This window comes from Vulpes vulpes, chromosome 14 (genome assembly GCF_048418805.1).
Source record: "Vulpes vulpes isolate BD-2025 chromosome 14, VulVul3, whole genome shotgun sequence".
Classification (NCBI taxonomy): Eukaryota; Metazoa; Chordata; class Mammalia; order Carnivora; family Canidae; genus Vulpes; species Vulpes vulpes.
The window spans coordinates 109,424,512-109,448,902 of NC_132793.1; the positions used below are offsets into that span (position 1 = coordinate 109,424,512).

General features: G+C 53.4%; 2 protein-coding genes and 1 long non-coding RNA gene across 3 annotated transcripts in view; 1 reads left to right on the plus strand and 2 right to left on the minus strand.

The window, feature by feature from the left end:
• GRK4 (G protein-coupled receptor kinase 4) overlaps window positions 1–2,245 on the minus strand; it is a 105,565-nt gene extending 103,320 nt beyond the window's left edge. The window contains exon 1 of the mRNA XM_072737679.1: window positions 2,141–2,245. The gene's annotated coding sequence lies outside the window, so the exon portion shown is untranslated. The remainder of the gene's footprint in view (window positions 1–2,140) is intronic.
• Window positions 2,246–2,755: 510 nt separating this feature from the next.
• NOP14 (NOP14 nucleolar protein) lies at window positions 2,756–23,057 on the plus strand. The gene is made up of 18 exons (XM_025999108.2): window positions 2,756–3,324; window positions 6,416–6,550; window positions 7,161–7,302; window positions 8,003–8,145; window positions 8,643–8,777; window positions 9,533–9,655; window positions 10,422–10,553; window positions 11,363–11,630; window positions 12,538–12,668; window positions 13,163–13,248; window positions 14,241–14,376; window positions 16,674–16,775; window positions 17,213–17,366; window positions 18,982–19,141; window positions 20,780–20,927; window positions 22,292–22,419; window positions 22,553–22,708; window positions 22,897–23,057. Exons 1-18 carry the CDS (start codon window positions 3,130–3,132, stop codon window positions 22,994–22,996), a joined length of 2,574 nt encoding a protein of 857 aa, XP_025854893.1. The 5' UTR covers window positions 2,756–3,129; the 3' UTR covers window positions 22,997–23,057.
• On the minus strand, window positions 19,352–24,383 carry LOC140595490 (uncharacterized). The gene is made up of 2 exons (XR_011997156.1): window positions 24,245–24,383; window positions 19,352–20,414 (listed from the first exon to the last, which is right to left on the minus strand). It is a non-coding gene; the product is annotated as an uncharacterized lncRNA (long non-coding RNA).
• Between the last annotated feature and the right edge of the window lie 8 nt (window positions 24,384–24,391).

Here is a 24,391-nt window from a genome sequence, read left to right on the forward strand (position 1 = left end):
AAAAGGAGGAACGAATTTAAACACCTTCTGTTTGAGAACAACAGAGAAATTGATTTTATTTGAAATAAATCTAGAAAATGACTGGATTCATTCATAATGTTAAACCAACAGTGAAGGCCAACATATAACTGCCGTGTTACATATGCTTCTTTCAAATGTGCGCCACCCAGGGATCCCTCAAATGTTAATTTTTTAATAACTGAGCCAGAGAAACTAAATAAGGAACTAGCAATGAACAGACACGTTCAAGAAGACACTCCCTAGGGGATCCCAGTTGAGCTTCTAAAGCAAATAAACTGTCGACTTGAGAGAACAGCCCTAAGTTATAACCAACACTCAGCATATATTCATCTTTCTGATATTTCATATTCAGCTTCTCTAAGCATTCATCACAAGGACATGACTCTTTGAAAACAGAAGTAAACATCCTCTGTTGGCAAGAGGCAGAACTCCTAACAATTATACTACTACGAGTTAATACTTTAGGGAACAAAAATTAAAACTCTTTTGAAAGCAGGCTTTCAAAAGGCTTTTTGGCAGAAAATACTAGTTTTATGATTTTTTTTTTTTTTTTTTAGATTTTAAGTAATCTCTATATCCCACGTGGAACTTGAACTCACAACCCTGAGACCAAGAGTCACAGGCTCTTGTGACTGAGCCAGGTGGCCGCCCCTGGTTTTATGTATTTAGCACTTAGCTAGCACTTATATTTACCTCTTTGTCTCATCTCTACAGCACTGTATGGAAGTGTGCTTGACACAAGTCTGTTTTCATACATTACACCCAAAGATGATGGTACAGTGGAAAAGACCAGTTGAGCAATGGGTCAGATGGGTTTTCCACGGAGAATGACAATTCACCTCTGTGACCAATCTGGAGTCAAAGTGAGAAACACCAGACACAATGAAATGCTCCAATGAAACACACTGATCTGAGCTCACCCCATTGCCTTAACAGAAAAATAAGACCCCGTTCCCTTTCTGCCCTTCCTTGGTCTTCTATTCAAGATAACCCAGGTGAGCACACAAAAATATTGAGATGAGGGCTCTATTCTCAATTCTTAAAATAAGAGACATTTTACAAAATAAATCTGGATCCTTCCATTTAAACCCCAACCTGGGTATCTAATTCTCTGCACCAGTCAGAGAATGTTTTGTGGAGAATTCCTGTTCAATGTTTGACTCAAGGTCTCCAGTGAGTTGAGGAACCAGGCACTTTCTCATCCAATCTTTCCTTCTGAAAGACACTTAGGACACAAATGGTAAGGGGGGTGGATTAAGAAGAAAACAAAGCCCAAAGACCTGAGAGAACTGTATTCCAGGTGACCTTCTCCCACAGAGCCTTATTCACTATTCCGATCACAAGAGGAATTCACTGATGCTTCCCAACAGCACCCCAAGGCACCAGGAGCACCGCTCCACGGCCATGTGGGCCCAGGACAGAACCCCAGGGCTGGGGACACGGTGCACAAAACGCACCTTGCTCTTGCTCTTCAGCACAGAGTTCTGGCCATTGTGCACCTGCAGGTCACCGACTCCGCAGGAGCCCAGGGGCTGAAGAACCACAGGCAGGCAGCTCTGTCGCCTGCTCTCCCAACTCCTGGGCTACAGAGGACTCCACCAGCCAGCCATCTGCGCGGAAGGGCTGGGCCAGCTGCTGCTTTTCCGCGACGTCAGGGTGAATTCGCACCCCGTTTCCTCCGTCGGCGCGTCGTGGTAACACCCACTCTACGCACCCTAAAGCTTGCGGTCAAACCTCAAAATCAAGAAGCCGCGCTGCAGTACCAGTCCACGCACACTAAGGGCAGGCCCCCGCTCAGGGCATGCACAGGCTTCTGCTCGTCGTCCGCAGACCCCGCAGCACGTCCCTTCTGGCCGGCTTCGCTCCGTGGCCTGGCTTCCCCGCCTCGGGTTAGGGCCCTGCTCCCGGCGCGGGCGCGCACGCTCCGCCACCGCCACCGCCACCGCCACCACCGGACGCCGCGGGGAGGCTCAGACCAAGGGGCGGGGGCGTAGACTAGCCTAACTCGGGTCTCGAGGTGCCGAGAGGGGTGCAGGGCAGCGGGCGGGGCTCCGGGCGGGGGCGGGGACTCCTCGGAGGGTGCGGGTGGGCGGGGGCCGGGCGCCCGCCGTGCACCCACCTTGGCGCGCTTTCAGCAGCAGCGTGTTGGCCACGAGGTTCTCCAGCTCCACGGCCGCCCGCCGCCGCCGCCGCCGCCGCCGCCGCCGGGGTCCGCGGGCCCGAGGAGGCGGGGAGGGGGCAGGGGGCGCCGCCGCCTCGGCGCATGGCCCGCAGGACGCCACCCGGCCGGGCGACCCCTCGAGGGGCCCGAGGGAGCTGCCCCGCCGCCGCCGCCGCCGCCGCTCCAGCTGTGGCTGCTGCTCCCGCCGCCGCCGCCGCCGCCGCCGCCGCCACGGCCACCGCCACAGCCACCAGCTGCCGCGCCGCCTCCGGGCCCGCCTGCGGCGCCGCCGCTCTCTCTGCCGCTGTTGCCGCCGGCGCCGGCCGGGGGAGCCCTCGTCGTCCTCGCGTCCCGGGCCTCCGGCGGGGGAGGGGGTGAGGTTGGGGCCAGGGGAGCTGGCGGCGCTGCCGCCGGGGAACTCCGCGCTCACCGCCGCCTCGCCGGGGCCCGGGCTCTCGGCCCCATCGCTCGCGCCTGGCGCGGGCAACTCTCTCCTCAGGGCCCGGCTCCCGGGCCGCCCGGAGTGTCTGCCGAGCCCCGGCCCCCGGAGGGGCTCACCGACCGAGGCTGCCCCCCGCCCCGGCGGCGACGGCTACTGCCGCCGCCGCCGCCGCCTACTAGCACAGCGGCCCGCTCCCTCCAACGGCTTCCCAGCAGAGGGCGCCCGAGCGCTCCCCGCGCCGCCGCGCCCTGAGGGGGGTGCGGCGCCGCGCCGCGCCGCGCAGGGCACTACCGCTCCCAGAAGGCCGTGCGGCGGGAGGAGACGGCGGCGCGTCGGGCGCGCGTGGCCTGCTGGGAGTTGTAGTCGCCCGACCGTAGGCGCGCAGGCTCCTGGCAAGTCGCATATACTTCTCGCCGGCAGGTTCTCGCGGGACGAGGGCGGAGCAGCTCCCGGGTTCCCGTACGCGTTTGCGGAGGGACCCGGCGGCGCGGACTGGGGGTTCGCCATGGGGAAGGCTAGGCTGGCCGCGTTTCGCCGGAAGGGCTCCGGGGCCCCCGCGGGGGCGCAGAGCGGCCGCGCGAGGCCCAACCCCAACCCGTTCGAAGTGAAGGTGAACCGGCAGAAGTTCCCGGTCCTGGGCAGGAAGGCGCGCCACGCCGTGGGGCAGCCCGGGGTGTCGCGAGCGCGGGCCGTCCAGAAGGTAAGGACTGCCGGGGTCTGGGGCGGCGAGGGGGGACGGGCGGTCTGGAGAGTGCTCGCCGGGCAGGACGGGGCCGGTGCTGAGGACGGGGCCGGGCCCCTGTGGGTCGTGACTCCCGCGAGCTGAGCGTGAGTCACCCCGATCCTGTGTGCTGCGGGGAGCCGCCCCGGGAACCTGGCGCCCAGGGGACGCCCTGCAGCCCTGTGCGCCGGTCCCTCGGTGCTTCTGGCATCTGTGCGCGCAGTTTATGGCCTGTTCTCTAGGGGACTTGGAGCCTCTGGTCTAGGGGTGGTGCATCTTTTTCTTTGCAAGGTGGATATGCCACAGATGCTCGGAGAACAAGTGCATCTCTCTTTCCAAGCACAGCACCCTGTCCCTCGCAGGAAGACTGAAATGCCACCTCTGTGTTCCCAGCCCCAAAGTATTCTGTGCCTTTCAGGCTCCGTATAAATGGCATTCCGCATTCCATGTGCAGCCTCTGAGGCAGGTTTTTAGGTTTAACAATGTTTGTTGTTACTATAAGGAAGACACATTAGTACCCTGTTGAAAAAATTAAGGTAGGTGGAAAAGTTAGGGCACAGAAAGGACCTACGTTTCCCAAGGACGCAGCTAAGGGCTGGGTTTGCATTCGATTTGAAGGAGAAGCCTGAAGCGCCCAGAGAACTTCAGGTGTAAGCTCCCTCCAGCTGCTGGGAGATAAAGGTAAGGGAAGACTTGACCCCTGCCTTCCAGGCCCTGCACTTATGTGATGCCATAGTTTGCAACAAGCAGGCCATCTTTGAACTGACAAGGCAGACTCAGCAGCCGGTGATGAGGCCCGTACAGCATACCCCAAGGCAGGTGTGGGGACCGGGTGGCCTGGGCTCTAGAGCAACCATGTTTGTTTCCACTAGCTAAGTGTTTTCTCATATCCAGAGCAAGGATAATAATATCCTTCCTTTCCCTAATGGTCATTTAAGATTAAATAAAATGGCATATTTAGCACGTAGTAAGTTGTCTAAACACTAGCTATTATTCTTAAACTTTTCAGCTTGTCATTCTCAGATTCCACAATCTGGCCGCAACCTGTTGTCCTTGCTTTGCCTCTTGCAACTCAGCTTGTCCAAAAGGTCCTGTCTTATCCCAGCACATGCTTTGGTGGCCAGCACAAGTCACCACTTCTGATACTTTCCCAAGCCCTACAGCCCAAATAGGGCCAGTTGCTCACACCTGTAATACCTCCTGCTCTGTGCTGAAGGCCTGCGGTGAATGGCCTCGAGGCCTGTGTTGATGCCTCCTCTTGTCCCCAGTGCTTTGGGGGCTCACAGTCAGGATATATAGTGTGTGTGTGTATATATATACGTATATATATATACACACATGTATTTGTACCTATATACATATATATATATGTAGTAAGAAAGCATATGTGATAAACATAATAGGAAATACACATAACAGAAAAACCAAGAACTTTTTCATAGAGGGAGTCACACTTGAGCTCAGAAGGGTGAGTAGAATGTTACTGGTGGGGACAAAGGTACCTTGTCCCCTGTTATGGAGTGTGCGGCACTGCCTGGGGTGGGAGAGCTCAGAGCTGTCCAGAAGGAACTCAGGTCGTTCAGGGCAGTTAAAGCATGTAGTGTGTGTCAGGGCAAATGGGGTGGCAAGATGGTCCTGGTCTTCTCGCTGGTGACAGGCCCTCAGAAGTAAATGTGCTGTCCCATGTGTCTCCTCCGATCCGTGGCAGCACTTTGGGCACCACCCGCCTGCGTGGTGATACTACAGGTGTGATCCCAGTGCCATCCTGTGCTGGCTGGGCCTCCCTCTTCTTGTTTCTCACAGAAGTGGTGAGATAAGTAGAGTTAATGTATTTGGGATCCTTCCAGTGGAATAGATGTTTTATCAAGAAACGTCTATTGAATCCCCACAGCCAGCCTTTATGAGGGAAGTACAGGCATTATCCCCATTTATGCATGAGGAACCAAAACAAGGAATCATTCCAGAACTTTTTTTAGGTCAGGAGTAGGGGAGCTGAGACCCAAATCCAGACTTGAGTGTGTAACACACAACAAACACTACCTGTCCCCGGCTTTGTCCTGAGCCACCTTGTGTAAACTCTTGTGATCCCGTAGCAGCAGCCAACAGGAGGTACTATTGCTATTTCCCTCTTACAGGTGCCCCGCAGAGTCCGAGCCATCACATTCTTGACTGTACCTCCTAGGCCCCACACATATGAATGACCACGAAGGTGCCCTGGGCAGTGGTTTGGGGTCACATAACCTTTAGCAAGTAGACAAATGTGCAGATCTAGACTCCAGGAGGAGCAAGGATCGACTGTACAGATAAAGGCATCATGTGACAGAGAAAATACGCAATTCTGCTACAGTCCATGTCTGTAATTGGTCATCACGTTGTTGTTGATGTGCTCGGCTTCTGTGGTAACTCCTTGTTCATGTTTCCCTGACTCTCAGCTAGAACCATAGCGCTTCTGATGTCTACATGACTGAGCCACTTCTTAGTGTTCCTTTGTTGGGCTTTGCTCTGATTGCTTTTGATTTTCTTTTTTTGTTGTTGTTTAAGATTTTATTTATTTATTTGACAGAGAGGGTAAGCAGGGGGAGGGGAGGACGGAAAGGGGGAAGTGGACTCCCTGCTGGAGCAGGGATCCCAATGCAAGATTCCATCCCTGGACCCCGGGATCATGACCTGAGCCCAAGGCACATGCTTCCCTGATGGAACCACCCAAGCATCCTGCTCTGATATTCTCTAACCTATAGTGCTGGACACAGAAGTCCTGAGGCACGCTCCAGAGAGCCCCCCAAGCCCCAGACACAGTCCTCTCTGCCTTCATTGTATGGTAACAACCCCACTTCCTCTGTAACTGAGATCTGTTTTTCCAGCCAGTAGATGAGCCCTTTTATTGACTGTTGGTTTCAGTGGCCTGTAGGGCATACAGAATGGCCAGGTGGCCATGGCATCCTACAATTCAGTGGAGTCCTTGTGTGTCCCCTTGTGGAAGCATTTCTTCTTGAGGGACCGAGATCACCAAGCCATCAGAGCTCAGAGTTGCCAGGACCAGCCTGAGATGTCTCTGTGATCTGTTTTCCAGCGTACCCAGACATTACTGAAGGAATACAAGGAAAGGGATAAGTCTAACATATTCACTGATAAGCGCTTTGGGGAATACAGTAGCAGCATGAGTCCAGAGGAGAAGATGATGAAGAGGTTTGCCTTGGAACAGCAGGTATGCTAGACAAGGAGAGGAGGGCCTTAGGCTGTGGTTATACACAGAAGTCAGGCACAAGAAGGTGGTTGCCCCATTGCTCACCTATACTTGGGTGGGCGCTCCCTCCAAGGTCCAGTGGGCCAGTGCTCTACCTTGTCTAGCCACCAGCGGGGTGGAAAGGTATGTTAACTGGAACACATGTAATGATGTGTCCTGGGAGTCGTTGACCAATGTGCCTTCTGGGAGCGGTAGTGCCCTGCGCCGCGCGGCGCGGCGCCGCACCCCCCTCAGGGCGCGGCGGCGCGGGGAGCGCTCGGGCGCCCTCTGCTGGGAAGCCGTTGGAGGGAGCGGGCCGCTGTGCTAGTAGGCAACCCAGCTCGGTCGGGTGGAAAAGCAAGTAGATTGTGGAACACTGGCATGATTTCCCAGTGGCTTTGGCTGGCCCGTTGATTCATTTACCTTCTGTGGGTTCTGTTTATATCTGAATCATTGCTCAGATGACCCAGAATCATCTTATGTGCTTTGGGCTAGGTTGTCACATTATACAAATAGTGGGAAAATAACTGGGCTTTGCCATTAAATGAACGTGGAAATTTTAGGAAACTGATTTTTCTCCCTCTTCTGTCAGCGACAACATGAAAAAAAAAGCATCTACAACCTCAATGAGGATGAAGAATTAACTCATTACGGCCAGTCTTTGGCAGACATTGAAAAGCATAATGACATTGTTGACAGTGACAGTGACGCTGAGGAACGAGGAACGCTATCTGGTGAGGGCTGGGGGCAAGGGGACGGTCTGCTCCTGGTTACTTTCTTCCTGTCCTTCCTGGAGACCCAGGAAAACGTGGGATACCAGTGTCACCGATCATTAACCTCTCAAGTCATTGCACACACAGGGTTCTTTGGGTATTTTTTTGCTTGAGAATGTTCAGAAAGCGTGTATGTGGATAGGCAGCAGCTTCTGCAGGCTGAGAACATTCTCACATATCCGTTATCTTATTTGAACTGCCCCTTCAGCTTACTTTACCCAGGAGCTCAGAGAAACAGCGATTTATCTGACCCCTGAGTCCCAACCATAGACTCTCTTGCATTCTCCTGCACCATGTGATCAGTTTGGGCAGATTGTTTGTACTAACAATGTTTACATGGTTCTTTAGTCTTTATAACTGTGGAACCAATCGTGTTAGTTGCAGGGCTAGTTGCAGGGCGGGAATAATATTGAGTTTCTTCCTTATAGATGGTAACAAAGTAGATTAAATTTAGTATCAGTTACCATTCCCATACAGCTGGGTGTTTCTCAAGTGCTACCGCTCCTGTGGTCTCCTACAGCTACTGTGTGTGAGAGTTTTTTCTTGAATATGGAATTGGTTCTTGAGATTATACTCCGATAACGGTTGGTGAGTGCTGCAGGAATGGGTTACTGAGCCAGCATCTGGCTTCACAGATGAGTTTTCTGCTCTTTGTCTCCAGCTGAGCTGACCGCCGCCCATTTTGGAGGTGGTGGCGGGCTCCTTCATAAGAAGACCCTGCAGCAGCAAGGCGAGGATGAGGAGAAACCAAGGTCACGCAAAGAACTGATTGAAGAGCTCATTGCAAAGTCAAAACAGGAGAAGGTGCGTTAGCGTTCCAGTGGGGGCCTCCATCACCAGAGACGCTCATCAAAACCACTTTTGGCCTTTTTTTTCCTTGTACAATTTTAGTACAGTTTTAGGCTGTATTTAACATTTTCTGTAAATTTAAAAGAAGCATTCATTTTGAATAGTAGTATTTTAAATTTCATCACATGTACTTCTTATGGTCTGTTGTGTTTGGGGGTGGGGGTCTTGGGGTGTTTTTAGCTGGTTGATTTTTGTATTTTGATGTGTTTTATGGTCTTTTACTACCAGTAAACTGCTAGGAGCTTCTAGATGCATGGTTTATAGCAGGAAATTAGTTCTGTGTGATGAGATTCTGTAGCTTCCATTTTTTTTTAAGATGCTGATTTCTCATGGTATCTCTTGTGCCAATACATTAAGTGTCGACTCTGTTGAGCATGGCCTGGACATGAGTGGGGCTGCTCGCTTGCAGCTCAGCACTAGTAGCATGTGCCATGTCTGTTCTCTTTCCCCAGAGGGAGAGACAGGCACAGCGGGAAGGCGCCCTGGAGCTCACAGAGAAGCTGGATCAAGACTGGAAAGAAATCCAGACCCTGCTGGCTCATAAGACACCCAAGTCTGAGAATAGGGACCAAAAGGAGAAGCCCAAGGTGGGTATTAAGTTGACTTGACCTTCCTCTGGGGTAAAGGTGGAGGCCAACATCTCTCCGGACCTGTACAGCCACTCTCCTTGTCTCTCAGCTCCTGTGTGTCACGGGGAACTTTCATGTAGCTGTCTTGATACTTGTAATGTCCACATAGAGCTACACAAAAAGGGACTTCAGTTTCTACTCCTGGATAATTAAAGAAAATGGTTGTTTGTGGTTAAGAAGTCCTCAAGATTAGAGGACTAGATTGGGGGGCGGGGGGGGGGCTTCCTCAGGTGGTGTCTGAATTTTCCTGTTACGCATCTGTACATCCATATATACAGTTATTTTTCTCTCCAAACAGTACTTGATTCCTACCACATTCTTTTTAGTCTAAATTATTAGAAAAGCTGCATTCATCTGCATGTCTGGCTCCTAGGATTTTACCAGGTGGCTGTGTCATGGGGTGAGGTGTTCACCTTTGGGGGTTGCTATCATTGTTGCTGTCTCCTTCACCTCAGCTTGTTTTGTGGGCTTAATGCCTAATGAGCAGTGTTTAGTTTTGATAAAGCAGGTATGTTTTGAGAAGAGTTTCTCAGAAAAATCCTATGTGACCTTAAGTGTCCTGCAGATCAGAATGGCTTTCTTTCAGGACAGACTTGGGTACGATTTGGCTTCCTCCTTCATGGTGTCCAGATGTTACCAGACATGCAGGAAGCTGCCTGCACAGATCGTTTTTTAAAAAGACTAAAAATGAAAAGTTTCTTCTTTCTGCCCAGCCTGATGCGTATGACATGATGGTTCGCGAGCTGGGCTTTGAGATGAAGGCCCCACCCTCTAACAGGATGAAGACGGAAGAGGAACTGGCAAAGGAGGAGCAGGAGCGGCTCCAGAAGCTGGAGGTATGGGTGTGGCCATGGCCGTGGTGGTGATGCGGGGCGCCATGGGATCTATGTTTGAGGCCTGCCTTCTCCATCTTTGAGATGGGTTGAGATGTGTTACTGTATCAAAGGGATCTTCTTATTCTATTTAAAGTTTATATTTATTTTACTATAAGTGCCCGTTTTTTATTATAAAAGCAAGATAAATGCAGATGATACCCAAAAATACCAAATAAAAAAATGTTTGCTCTAATCCCTGTACCTTAAAACAACTGCTAACGATACAAGGCACCGCCTTCTCAACGTTTCTCCTGTGCCTTAAGAAAGGGTTTTAAAGTTTCATTACATTGAAACAAAGACAAACACTGACACACTGCTCTGTACCTGGCCATTTCTCCAGGCCCATGGCCTGTCCACACACGGCAGCATGCTTGAGTGCCTGGCTTGGCCATGCAGACCTTCCTGTGGTGGCTACCCTCTTCCATGGCTGCATCGTGGGGAATGAAGTCTGCATGGTTGAGCCAGAAAGACCTTAGAACAGCCGGCTTACCTTCCTGGTGGCTAGAACACACTTGTGCCGCAATACTTGTTTCCATTTGTTTCTGGGGCGGGGAGTATCACATGTGGCGCTTCCCTGGTACCTGCAGCCAGGTTGAAGCTTAAGGCGGAAAGTGGGTTCAGAGGCCCTTCATGAGTGTGGCCTGGGGGAGGGGAGGAGCGCATGCCTCCTGCCACAGGCGCGCGGTGGCACAAGCGCCACAGGTGGCTGTGCTTCATTCCTATACAGGCTGCGAGGCTTCGGAGGATGCGCGGTGAAGACATGGGCAGTGATAGTAGAAAACCGAAGCACCTGTCCGCGGACGACCTAAATGACAACTTCGTTCTGGACAAAGACGACAGGCGTTTGCTTTCTTACACGGTAAGAGGTTTTTCCTTCACTCGATGGCTTGCTCTGTGAATCTCAAAGCAAGGTTTCTGGTATGGAAGAGGTTCATCATGAATGGAATGTACTCTGCATCTGGGAGTGCGAGGTGGGTCCAATACCATGGCTGTGGACTGGCCAGGGAGGCTACCTAGAGGAGGGCACCCCAGCCTTGTGCTATGTACTTGTGCGCTCCCATCAGCCTCTTTGCTCATAAGTGTGTGGTTATCTGCAGGCTTGGCAGGGCCTTTGAGAGAGCAAGTAAAATAATTAAGTTTCTAAAACTTGCTGTGAGGACTTCACCCTCCGCTCTTTAGCATGAATCAGCCCTGTTTCAAGGTGGGGAAAGAGAAGGAGGCCAGGTACGCTGAGCAGAAGAGGATCTGAGGGAAGAACCAGGTGCTCACAGAATGCCAGGTTATTTGGCAGGAGAGCATAGTCAGGGGTGACCTACCTCTAGATGTGGCCCAGACACCGGGAAGCCCTCACTGACTTGCTGCTCCCCAGCCCCAGAGCCAGTGGTGGGAGGCTACAGACAACAGCTGCTGGTGCCTGTGGCCACCAGGGCGCCTGCCACAGCTTAGGTCCCACTGCTCCACGTAGATGCTAAGCTTTGCCTAGAGCCCTGGAGCCCCGGCGCCCAAGATCAGGAAGCTGTGCCCCGGCCTATTGGCCAAGGCGGGCCCGGAGCTGGTGTCAGTGGGTGAATGCCACACTCACGGCTTTGCCCCAGGTGTGTGCAGCATTTCCATGTCGTTCAGGGTGCTCCCCTGGGTAGTGAGGCCTGTGGTTCCCCCATTCTCCAGGATGGAAAGATGAGCGTGGAGGAAGAGCAGAGCAGGGAAGCCAGTGACGGTGAGAGTGAGGAAGATCACCACGAAGACCCGAGTGACGAGAACGTAGAGGAGAGCAGTGACCCAGATGGGCACTCAGACCTGGACTCGGACACAGAGACCGAGGAGGACTGTGGGCGGCCAGACACAGAGCCCCGGCTGGCCCCACAGAAGAGGTTGGCCAACAATGGCCACAAAGCTCGAGAAGCCGCCAGAAACGAGCTGCCCTATACATTTGCAGGTAGACAGACACTGGGTCTGCTTATGCGTTGGGATAATCTCCGTGACCTGGCAATAAGTCTGCCTCTCTGGGGCCACCTCAGTAGAGTGGAGACTGAGGGTGTGCTTCCAGGCACATGGACATGTGCCCACCTACGACATCAGGGCTTGTCACTGGCATGGTCTGGCATCTGGCCAGAGTGTTAGCCGGCCTTTGTTGTGTGACTGCAGGCAGTTTGTGGGCTGAAAGCAGAACAAGGACAACACACACCTTTCCATTGAAGGGCACTGTGCTCTTTCCATGGCCAGCCTTTTGTGGTGGAAACCCATGTGGCTGCCACAGAGAGCCGGGAAGGGCCTGGGAGACTGGGGAGTCACCTGTGAGGCTTCCCGTGTTCAGACCTGGGCTCTCATTTGGCCACATGGCACTTTACAGTGAACGTTGTGTGTTGTGTTGTGTGTGTAGAAAAATCATCCAGTTATAGCAAGCAGTCCTAAATTGTCCTGTGACTTACAGTCACTTCCAGAGGATGAACTAGCAAGAGAGGCTGGCTTCCCTGGACATGGCCTGCAGGCGGTGGGGGTCTGGGGTGGTTCCTTCAAACTCATTCTGAGCCAGCATGAACACTGAAACCAGCACCCTGCTGCCTTGCTCCCCACATGCTGGCGGTAAAGTCCTTCCTCGGGTGCTACGTGGTCACTGGTAAATAGTCGTCCCACTGCACCTCACCCCCGGACATGCCAGAGCATACATTAGGTCTCCCAGCGGTGGTCATGGTGGGAGGTGAAACATGTTTGTAGAATACACATGAAATTGTCTCTTGGGGAATTACTGTCACCCCATTGTTTCGTTTTTAATCTCTGTGTTCTCAGAAATGTGATTTTCCTTTTGCATGTTAACTGTGGAGTGTGTTTTGCATTTCTGACAGCCCCTGAATCCTACGAGGAGCTGAAATCTTTATTATCAGGAAAAACGATGGAAGAACAGCTATTAGTGGTGGAAAGAATTAAAACATGCAACCATCCAAGTCTTGCAGCAGGAAACAAAGCAAAATTGGAAGTTCGTACATGTTGCATTGCATGTTGGGGGGTGGTGGTGGTGGCAGCGGTTGTGTCCAGACGCTGCCAGTCACCAGGTGCGCGCAGTGACCCAAGCCCAGGAGGAGATGCTGTCACCCTCAGCTAGCAGAGGAGGGACACCGAGGCGGGAGGGTGGCCTATGGCTCCTCTGGCCCATGCATGGCAGAGCCAGACTTTCAAGGAGATGAATGACTTGGAGCGCCTTTTCTTCTCAGCAAGCACTGCCCGCCTATGAATGAGGCGCAGTGCTGGCCACGTCCTTGGTCATGTGAAGACCTGTGTGCTGTCTGCCCATCTGCAGAAGTATGTACCCAAGCCCTCCTCGGCCTGCAGTCGGCGTGTTCCAAGCAGTGGCCCTGAGGCACGTGCGCACTTGTTTTAGCCAGAACAGGGAGACAGACAGCACCTTGTGTTCCTGTGATTTTTATCCTGGGGGTCAGCACTGAACTCTGTTCCCAATCCATGTTCCTGCAGAAACTGTTTGGCTTCCTTTTGGAGTATGTTGGAGATTTGGCTACAAGTGATACCCCAGACCTCGGAGTAATTGATAAGTTGGTTGTGTAAGTAACAATGGTGGTTGACTGGAATATGGGGCTGCGTTGAGTGACCCTTCTACGGGCAGTCGTAAAACTATGTCTCAGGGTTAGCACAGTTGACCTTGTAAACGGGCACCACGGCATACACGAGCCACAGTGATTTCAGCAGTAATGGCCCCCTTCCGCCACCCCGGAGACAGACCTGCTGTTATCTGCAAATACGTTGACTTTATGACAGTTGAACATGTCAGACTTGTTCATGCTGTTTGGAAGCCTGTTTTCTGGTTCATTCAACAATGAAATCTCAAGCTATACTCGGACAGGCTGACAGGTGTTTGGGGTACGCGGTAGACCGTGTTCTGTTATTGCCCAGAGACCTGCCCACTCCAGGTCCGTGCCTCAATGGAACCTGACATCTCATGCTGCGAGCGTCAGGGAGGGCAGTGCCTCCTGTCTTCCTGTTCCCACCCTGCCTGGGGACGGCTGAGCTCTCGCTGCACCAGAACCCCTGTAAAAGCAGAGACTGGAGCATGGCTCCCAGCCCCAGGTCAGCTGGAGGTGGTTTGGTGAAGGGAGGGTTAGTGAGCACCAGGACACATAGGGGCCTCTCTGTGGCCAGCCACATATTGCACACCCCTCATTCCCATTCCTCCTTCTGCCAGCACAGCAGTGCTTGTGAAGGACCAGTGAGTTCCTGCGGATGGCACGTTGGAACCGTGTGCTGACTCTGGCACATAGAATGTGCTCCTTGCGGCATTAGGCTTCTACTATCACTGCTGAAAAGTTACAGCTTCTTAGGATTGATATAAAACAAACACTATTAGAAAGATTATCTGATTTCTGAGAAGGCCAGCCAGATCCGTAAGAGGAGAAGTGGAGTCATCCAGGGGTTCCAAGCTATCTTGCCCACTCAGCAGGCAATTTCACGGGAAAACGGTGAATGGGAGGTTGGGGGGCTTTTTTTCTAATTGCCTTATCTGAAGTCATTTCCCCTGACCTGTGTTTCTGATCAACAGGCAATTATATAATCTTTGCCAGATGTTTCCTGACTCTGCCAGCAACTCCATAAAATTTGTCCTACGAGATGCCATGCACGAGATGGAAGGGTCTGTTGAGGCCAGAGGCCGGGTAGCGTTTCCGGGCCTGGACGTGGTGAGCAGGGACTTGGTCTCAGTCTCCAGGGGCCAGTGCTGTCAGCTGCCCAGAAGGGCTGGCTGAGTACAGGGGGCACTCAGTTTGGTGGGTTCACCAGACCATAGAGCCTCCAGATTGAGCTGGAGAACAGATGGGTACAAGGCGGAAAGAATTGTTTACCTGCCAACAAGTAACTGAAATGTTTCATAAAAGAGGGAGCTCTGGGCTGATTCCACATGAGTGGAGCTGTGGTGGGTGGCCCTAGTGGCGAAGAGGCTTTAGGGCAAATAGAATGAGTGTGTTGGTGAGGACCAAGCCCACACAACGGTTCTGCCACAGACTCGCTGAGGCACCTGAGCGCCCCTGAGGGCTCTGGCAGCTTGTGGCAGCCACAGCCACTTCGTCCATGTTGGTGACCATGAAGTACTTGCTCAGTCTGTCCAGTGTTCTAGGGTTTCTGCAGAAATAAGAAGGAGTGATTAACAGAAACTTAAAAATACCGGGTTTGCGTTCCTGGTTTTCATGGCCTCCTCGAAGCAGGATCGAAGCTGTGTCCTTCAGCTGTGGCTGGTGACTTTCCTTGTAAGCCTCAGCCCTCAGTAGACACTCCCCTGTTTAACCGCTGTGGTGGCCTGTTTTCCCATGGTGTGCTGGTGCAAGACTGTGCAGCAGGGCCCGTCCCAGCCCCCCGAGGACCTGCGTGGTCCTGGCCTCTTGCCTTATCTATCATCAGAGGCAGTGGTCGCCTCTTGTCCTGGAGACCTGCCATGAGGATTCAGGAGTTAACATGTCACACGGCCGTCTCACAGCTGGGACTCAGCAGCCAGTATGTGGGGACCATCACTGTCAACACTGCCCTTTTAGTGGACACATGCGGTCCGTGACAGGCAAAGTGAGGAGGAGCAAGCCAGGAACCAGGCGGGCCATCCTCTCCTCTGCCTCCCCAGGCCTCGTGTTCTCTGGGATCACAGATAGGGTGGCATGGAGGGCTCTGTGGAAGGCCCTCACAGCAGGTTGGTGCTGGACCCCCTGCCAGGAGCAGGAAGGAGGACGTGGGGTCTCCCACATGACATTTTCAAAGTGGTCCAGTTTCGGGAGTTCAGGGGGGATTTCTGTGCCTTCAGACAAGATGGAGGGCCCTGCAGATCCTACAGAGCTGGGGTGCAGGGCTGCTTATCTGCTCTGAGAACCAGCCCGTATGGTGCCTTCTGGATGGGCGGCCTGTGAGTGCACCTGGCCTGGGTCATCCCTGAAAAGTAAGGGCCAGTGGTTGTTGGCTTCCAAGCCCATCGTCTCCGGGGTAACCTTCCGCTGCCTGCAGCCGCATTTGCAGTTCAGTCCCAGGGGTGCAGGCCGGAGCTGTCGCTCACACTGTGGACTCAGTGCGTCCATGGAGGGAGCATGTTCTTCCTGTTTCTGACGCTTGTCCGCACGGCTTCTCCTGCCCCTCCCCATGCCACAGCCTTGCCACAGCCTCACCCAAGTACCCAGCTTCTCTTTACTCATTTGAGAAAAAAAGTAGTGGTCTGTGATGTAGCCTTATAAGCCTGCATTTCTTTCATCGTGAGCCGAGCCAAGGATGTTCTCATGTATGAGAGAAATTTGTTTTGGTGAGTGGGTCTTGCTGTGTCCTCTGCCTGTTTCTGTCAGGCTGTTGGGGGGCTCCTCAGGGCTTAGCGGGTGTTCGGATGAAGTCTGGTGTGGGTGCAGTGTGGTGGAGAGAGCTTGGCCGTGCCCGGCGTGTGCAGGCAGGTGGCCGGGGAGGCGCTTGGGCCACCAGGCCGCCATGGAGGTGGGGTGTGTTCAAGTCTACAGCCTTTCCCCATGAGGGCCTACAGCGGTTTGCTCCTGGGCCCTTCGTTAGGCCGTGTTTTTTTTTGTTTTGTTTTGTTTTTTAAGATTTTATTTATTCATTCATAGAGACACAGAGAGAGAGAGAGGCAGAGACACAGGCAGAGGGAGACGCAGGCTCCATGCAGAGAGCCCAACATGGGACTCGATCCAGGGTCTCCAGGATCACGCCCTGGGCTGCAGGCGGCGCTAAACCAGAGCTGCCCTGTTTTTGTTTGTTTGTTTTGTTTTGTTTTTTAAGATTTTATTTATTCATGACAGACACACACACAGAGAGAGAGGCAGAGACACAGGCAGAGGGAGAAGCAGGCTCCATGCAGGGAGCCCGATGTGGGACTTGATCCCGGGTCTCCAGATCACGCCCTGGGCTGAAGACGGCTCTAAACCTTTGAGCCACCAGGGCTGCCCTAGGCCAGATTTTAAATTTCATTTCTCTAATCTGTGTGGTGACGTTCCCTTTCTAGCTCATTTATTTGAAAATTGCTGGGATGTTATTTCCAACCTCTGACTTCTGGCACCCCGTCACAACGCCTGCGCTGGTGTGCATGAGCCAGCTGCTCACCAAGGTATGTCCTTCCCTGTGTGTGTGGCTGGCGCAGCTGAGCCAGCCTGGGGGGTGTCACTATCCGGGGCCAAGCACGGGAAGGCCTCATCGAAGCGGGTCTGGGAAGATAACCCAGAAGTGGCCCCAGATAAGGTTGGGGAGGGGTTGATACCAAAAAGAGCCCTTCAGGTCAGTGGTGACAGCAAGTAAGTCTGATGTGGGTCTCTGTTGCCATCCGCTTCAAAAGTCTGGCATCTGGCTGGTGCACGCTTGGTGGCACTTGCAATGCAGTGGGTCTCCTCAGAAAGGCAGGATGCTAGGGCCAACCCAGGCTCTTGACCTGGTTTATGCCCACTGGACCACACTGCTGTATGGGGCCACAGCTCAGTCAGGAAGCCAGTGTGGCCTTTGAGGATGTTGTTCCTGACTGCTGACCGCAGCCTGTGCTCCCAATGCCAGTGTCCCATCCTGTCTCTGCACGACGTGGTGAAGGGCCTGTTCGTGTGCTGCATGTTCCTGGACTATGTGTCTCTGTCTCGGAGGTTCATACCTGAGCTCGTGAATTTCCTCCTTGGGATCCTTTACATTGCAACTCCAAACAAGCATGGCCAAGGTGAGTGGTTCAACAGAGCTTCTCCAAGCATATATTCTCCCTGCATGTTTACAAGTTGTTGGTACTTGTGTGGAGAGCGTGAACGTGGGGAAGATAGACAAGATATCTGAAGCCCCATCTGCCAGAGTAGCAGCCTTCCTGTCCTCTGCAGCTGTGTGGATGCCGCCCAGGAGAGAGCCGGGTCCTGCCAGTCCATCCACCACGCGACCAGCACCATTGGTGCCTTGTCCCCCAGATGGCCACTGCTTACTGTCAGAAACATGTAAAACTTCTCAGTTTGTTTAGATTGAAGTGATAATATGTTGAAATAACAGTTTTACATCTGGGGTTAAATGAATACATCATTAAGACCTATCTTTTATTACTCTCTCATATAAGAACATTTGCACTTAGAGTGGCCGCATTGTGTTTCTAGTGTACGGTCCTGTCTGTGTAGTTTCTAGAGCGCTAGGAATTTTGGAAGGAGTGACCGTCAGAAGCAACATTGTAATGAGGAGGAGTTCCAGCATCTGTCGACCTTCTAGACTGTCCTGCAGGTCTTAGGTCCCCTGCCTCCCTCTAGCAGCAGCTCACGGTGCAGACACACTCACTTCCCTCTCGGGTTGTCTGGGCACCGCTTGGTCTCCGCCCCTTGCTGTTTTGTGTCCATAGGATCACTTTTCCTGCCCTAATCATTAGTACATCGTGTGGATCTGGGCAGGGGCGGGGACTTCAGTCCTGGCAGCTCTTCCATTCAGGACCCTAAGCACACTGTCCTACTTCTCTTTTTTTTTTTTTTTTTTTAAATTTTTTATTTATTTATGATAGAGAGAGAGAGAGAGGCAGAGACACAGGCAGAGGGAGAAGCAGGCTCCATGGACCGGGAGCCCAACGTGGGACTCGATCCCGGGTCTCCAGGATCACGCCCTGGGCCAAAGGCAGGCGCCAAACCGCTGCGCCACCCAGGGATCCCCCTGTCCTACTTCTCTTGAGACCTCATAGCAGACCCTCCTGCACGCAGCTGCTGCGCCCCAACTCACTGACCCCTATGCCAATGCGGCTGTGTGCTAGGGCCAGGGCAGCAAGGAGTAGGTTTGGAGAGGTGCAGTCATACCCTGAGGACCTGTCAGAGATGGTCGTAGCTCAAGGCCAAGTGCTGCAGCAGAAAGCTCTGGAGGCTGCAAGTGGCAGGCAGTGGGCTCGCCGGGTGTTGGCCCTGTGTCCCTCCCCCTCCACCCTGCCACCACTGGCTTTGCTGTGCCCGGAGCAGACTGTGCCTGGCCAGCCCTGCCTGCTGCCTCGGTTGCTCTTCTGGGTGGTGACGGGGTTAAGTCCTCTCTGCTGGCATCCACCATCTTCTGGGATAGGCCATCTCTGACCGGGTTAACCGTGCCACCTCCGTCTTGTTCCCTTTTGTCTCACGGGTGTTGGCTACTGCCTGTCTCCCTCACGAGGTCAGGCACCTGACCCTGTGCCCTCAATCACCCCTACGGAAGCTGGAACCCCACTACTGTGTAGTAAAAACAGGATGCGTGTGTCAATAGTGAGCCTTCTAACTGCCTCACCATGCAGAGCCTGCCCTGTGAGCCCATAATGCTCAGAGGCCACCTCTGTCTTTGTCTCGCTTGGACTTCAGGTTACACTCTGGTGCACCCTTTCAGAGCATCTGGGAAGAACTCAGAACTGCTCTTGGTTTCTGATGAAGAGGACACGGCCACATGGCAGAGGACAGGCCTGTCCCTCCGCTGGGCAAGTGGACTGAAGGCCCAGACTAAGACAGAGGCCAACCACACCAGGTAGGTATAGGGCCTGCAGCACCTAGGGGAGCGGGCTCAGTATCCGGCCAGCCTGGAGCTGGACACACCAGAGTCACTGTTGCAGATGGTAGATGTTATATGTGGGAGATCCTCAAGACTACAAAAAGCTGTTAGATCTAATAAATTACTACAGTGAAGTAACCAAGTACAAAGTCAGCAAAAACTTGCATTTTTATACACGGTGAACAGTTTTAAAGGAAATTTTAAAATTTTATTTATAACAGCATCAAAAAGACTAAAGCATGGGAATTAACCAAGGAGGGAAAGTTCATTGAGATTACAAGATCTCTCTGGAAGCTATGAGGGACCTAAGTGCGAGGAAGCACAGCCTTGTTCAAGGATTGGGGGACTCCCCTCCAGACACTGTCCTGCTAGGAATTCGGTTTTAGCACGTGAATTTGGGGGATACACATTCAGTCCACAGGAGGGCTGGGGCTGTTTGTCAGAAGTCCCTTTGTTCTCTGATTTTTTAAAATTATGGATGATTTGAAATATTCTCTGGTTGTAGCAAAAGACACAACAGAAGGTTTACCATCTTAATCATTCTTAAGAGACCAGTTAATGGTTTTCAGTACATTTACACCCTAGCACAGCCAACACCACCGTTCATCCCCAGAAGTCCTCACTTGTAAGACAGATTGTATACCTGATACATGCTCACTCCCCAGCCCCTGGTCCCCCACATACTTTCAGTCTGGAGGATCTGTCTTCTCTGGGGCCTCCTAGAAGTGGGGTCACACAGTCTCCGTCCTTTCGTGGCTGGCATATTTCACTTCATAACACTGTGTCTTCCAGGTTCACCCCATGCTAGCAGGTGTCAGAGCATCCTTCCTGTTTACAGCTGAATAATGTTCCATCATGCGGATAGACTACGTTTTGTCTGTCCATCCGTCCATGGACACATGGGTGCTCCTGTGTCTTAGCTGCTGTGAACATGGGGGTGCAGGCATCTCTTCAAGGCCCTTCTTTTCATCCTTAGGGTATATACTCAGAAGCAGAATTGCTGGATCAGATGGTAGTTCTGTGTTTAATTCTTTTGAAGACTCTACAGTGTTTTCTGTGCGCTCTATTACCTTAGATGCTGCCAGCGGTGCACAGGGGTCTTGCATCTTCCATGTCCTCATCAGCATTTATTTCTTGTTTTTTTAACAGAATTTCTGAGGGGTATGAAGTGTTAACTTGACATGGTTTTAATTTGTGTTTTTCTAGAAACCAGTGCTGCTGGCCATCTTTGTGTCTTCTGTGGGAATGTCTGATTCGGGCCATGAAAAAAAAAAAAAAACTTTCCCAGGATGTGTGCATTATTTTTCAAGATATGTCTGCTTGATTTTGTAAATAGTAATTTAAAAACTTAAGTTGGAGCCACTGTTTTCAGGTTGTTGCTGTGTTTTGCACAGCGGCCCTCTCTACCCAGGATACGGGGCACTTTGCACGCCTGATACTATGAGCCATTGGCCATTGTGGGCACTGCACGTGGGCAGATGCTTAGCTTCCTGAAACACAGTGTTGGGTTTCTCAACACTGCATGTTAGCCAAGATGATTGGCTCTAGCAGTGACTGAAGGAGCTGGTCTCCTTCCTGCTCCCAGCCCTTACCCTGGGTGTCACCCTCTTGCAGACTATCCTGCTTGGCAGTGTGTGTGGCTCTGGTGAAGCACTGTGCGCTACTGTACAGCTCACTGCCCGCCTTCCATGACATCATGAGGCCACTCAGGGCCCTGCTGACGGAGCACCTGGCCAACCGCACTCACCCCCCGGAACTCCAGGTGAGTCCTCGCCCCGGAGCTCCTTCCAGGAATGGGGAGCAGGTTAGTGGGCCTTCTCGCCTTGAGGTCGCAGCTCTAGAAGTTAGGGTGGTGGGACAACCGAGCCCAAATAACCGTTCTCTTGGATGGACTCCGGCTCTTCAGTGTAAGAGCTGCTCCACGGCTCTATGCCTGCAGCCAGGGCGGCAGCTCCAGATCCACGTCCCCCCTGGGCCTCACAGATTTTCTGAGGACAGTCCCACTGTCCTTCACAAGGTGACAGGAACACTTAAAGGATGTTCTAAGTTTGGCCTGAAACTCCCACATGTTTGTTAAACAGTTGTCTTGGGCTCCCTCCGTTCCCTGGCACGTCTTTTACTTGTTCCGACACTAACATCCGGGGCCTTCCCTGTGTGCCCCCTCCCCACCCTGTCTTCTGCCAGAGGGGGTGTCGGTGCTATTGGGACACAAGGCGAAGGCAGGACTGGGATGCATGAGGCCAGACGACCTGGCATGCTCCCCAGCCTGCTCTGACCCCCTCATCTGGACACTTTACACTTGCCCTTCCTGCTTCCCAGAATGCTGTCCCTAAAGCCATGTCTCATTCCCTTACTTTCCTCAGGAGTAAGGGTCCCGCGGGATTTGGGCTGGTGGAGGGGCCGTGATGGTGTTCCTGGACCACAGATGGGCCGAGCTGGCCATGCTCTCCATGTAGTCCCCGTGGAGACCGGGCTCTGGCCCTCAGAGGCAAACGTCTGGGCAAGGGGTACAGGTGGCTATGCCTGTGACGCAAGAAGCTTGAGTTCCAGGATACACTTACATGAGGGAAAAGAACAGAACCGTCAGCAGGTTGGCTTCTAGAAAGTTTCTCAGAAGCCCAGCCATTTGTTTCTTCTGGGAGCCACAGCCATGATGGAGGTGCCTTAAACCTCTGGCTCTGTTGGTCAGACCATCAGGTCTTGCTCTGTGCCCATAGCACAGCTCCCTGTGGGCTGCCCCTGCACCCCTGGCCGCCCCAGGTACAGGATAGGCTCCCATGTGTGTCTGTGAAGGGGAGTGATTCATGCCCATCATGACAAGTTTCTCTGGGAAAGGCAATTCCACTATGTGCTAGATGCTGAAGCACTGGCTGTTTCTACTCCTCAGTGCCCCAGGAGCCTTCTAGAAGGGCGTCAGCAGGTCTGTACTGCCCCCAAAAGTGTGAGCCGTCCTGCAGGGCACAGGCCCCCCCACCTGTTGACGAGCAGCTGGGGCTCCCTCATGGCCACACCCCTGTAAGCAGAGGAGGTCATGGGCCCAGAGGGGCGAGGCAGCGGGCAAGTCTGTCCGCTCTCCAAGGCGTGCCTCTTCCAGTCTCAGTGTCCCCACTCCCCTCTGTGTTTCAGGAGCTGTGCCAGAGCACGTTGAGCATGCTGACCGACATGGGAAAGCAGAGCCAGCGCTGCCGGCCGCTGGTCTGTGAGAAGAGCAAGCCCGTGCCACTGAGGCTCTTCACCCCCCGGCTGGTCAAAGTGTGCGTGCCAGCCCCACTGCAAGGGGCCCAGTGTGGGGTGGGTGGGGGCAGGGGCAGGGATAGCCTTCAGGAGGCAGACAGCAGGGGGAGGCAGGTGGGCTGGACCCCTGACACTGGCTCCCCACCCCTCCAGTCTCGAGTTTGGAAGGAAGCAGGGAAGCAGCAAGGAGGAACAGGAAAGAAAAAGACTGATCCACAAACACAAGCGTGAATTTAAAGGAGCAGTCCGGGAGATCCGCAGGGATAACCAGTTCCTGGCACGGATGCAACTCTCGGAGACCTTGGAACGGTGAGCGGGCAGTGGTGGCAGGTGTCCCTAGGGTGACTTCTGGGCCCAGGTAGTCACTGCTGTGTTCCCTGCTGTGAGTGCCCTGGCCCGTGTGGACATGAGCTGCCAGTGGGTCATGTGGGGAAAAGGACAAAACATCCTGCAAAACCTAATGTAAAAATGATTTCTTTTTCTTTTTTTTTTTTAAGGGATGCGGAAAGAAAGCGAAAAGTGAAACAGCTTTTTAACAGTCTGGCCACTCAGGAAGGTGAATGGAAGGCTCTGAAGAGGAAAAAGTTCAAAAAATAAGTAGTTTCACAGATGAGGCAGGAAGATGCTGAGCCCTGTTAATAAAGGCTGCCGTCCTGTGCACCTGGTCTCTTCCCTGGCCCCGCTGGCCCCAGTGTGCTCCATCATGTGCAGACACACCCTGTTAATCCCGTTTGGGACTGAGAGCAAGGACCTGTTCTGTCACAGTGACGTCTCATGAGGCACTCAAGTCTCCTCTGCTCAGCAGGTGACACAGGCAACGCAGGGCTCAGGCTGGCGGTGGGAGCCAACGTCACACAGCACATGGTATGCTGAGCAGCCCTGCAAGAAGCCAGTTGCTGGGGTCCCTGCCAGCCACAGCAGTGACCACAGAGACTTGAGGATAAGCCAGAATGGATGTGGGGGCCAGGAGAGGGTGACCTGACTGCGTGGTGGGGAGAATGGGGAGTTTGATTTTGGACAAGTTGGGGGGTGTGGGAATGCAGAGTATGGGGCCAGAGTGTACCTGCGGGGAATTGGGGCTGAAGCTGAGCTTGCCCACAGCAGCCTTGGGTCTTGAGTAAGATGCCAGAGCCATGCGTGCCAGGTGTGCGGCTCCACAGATCGGAAGGTCCTGTCACACCCACGCACCAGGCGGGTTCAGCTCATCCAGTGAGGCCTGGCCTCCCTTACACAGCTCTTGCTACTTCAATTCACCCAAGTCCCTGGTCCTGGACTCTTGCCCAACCACCAAGTGGGACCAAGTCAGATGCTGGGGTGTTAGGTCCATGTGCCCACAACTAGGTTTGGATCCCGTATCACCAGAACATACCACTCTGCCCACGCGGGGCCTTTCCCCAACCCCACTCCAGACGTAATTCTTGGAAATGTGAGTATCCGTGGGGCTGGCTCATGGAAGCCCTGCCTCCCCGCCTTGCAGAAGGGAGTATGCAGGATGGCTTGTGGAGAAGGTGGTACACACCCCCTGGGCAGTTCCTGTGCAGTCTGAGGAGTCCTCCGTCCTCCACTCTGCCCTCATCCAAGATAGGAAGGTAGCACCTCGAGGGTAACCCACAGGCCACTGAAGAGGGAGAGGCTCAGCCGGAAGGAAAAGGCCCAAAGGTCCTTCGGTGACAGCGGTTACCTGTTGGGGGAGGGTGGACTCCTTGCCTCTCAGGCAGTGTGACTATTATTTTCAGGGTTTTAATACGGCGTGTGAAGGGGGCGTATGAGGGCCCAGTTGACAAGGGGTGCGGTGGACACACGCGTACTTGGAAGCCGAGCCGGCTTCCCCAAGCTTGCCATTACCTTAGGGTCGGCCAGGGTCGCAGGAACCCCGGCAGCCAGCTCAGGGGTGCAGACGGCGGAGGCGACGCGCCGAAGGAACTTGTCGCTACGGGCGGGCACCCCGGGAGCAGCACCCCGCGGCCCCCCGGGCGCGCCGGCCGGAAGGGG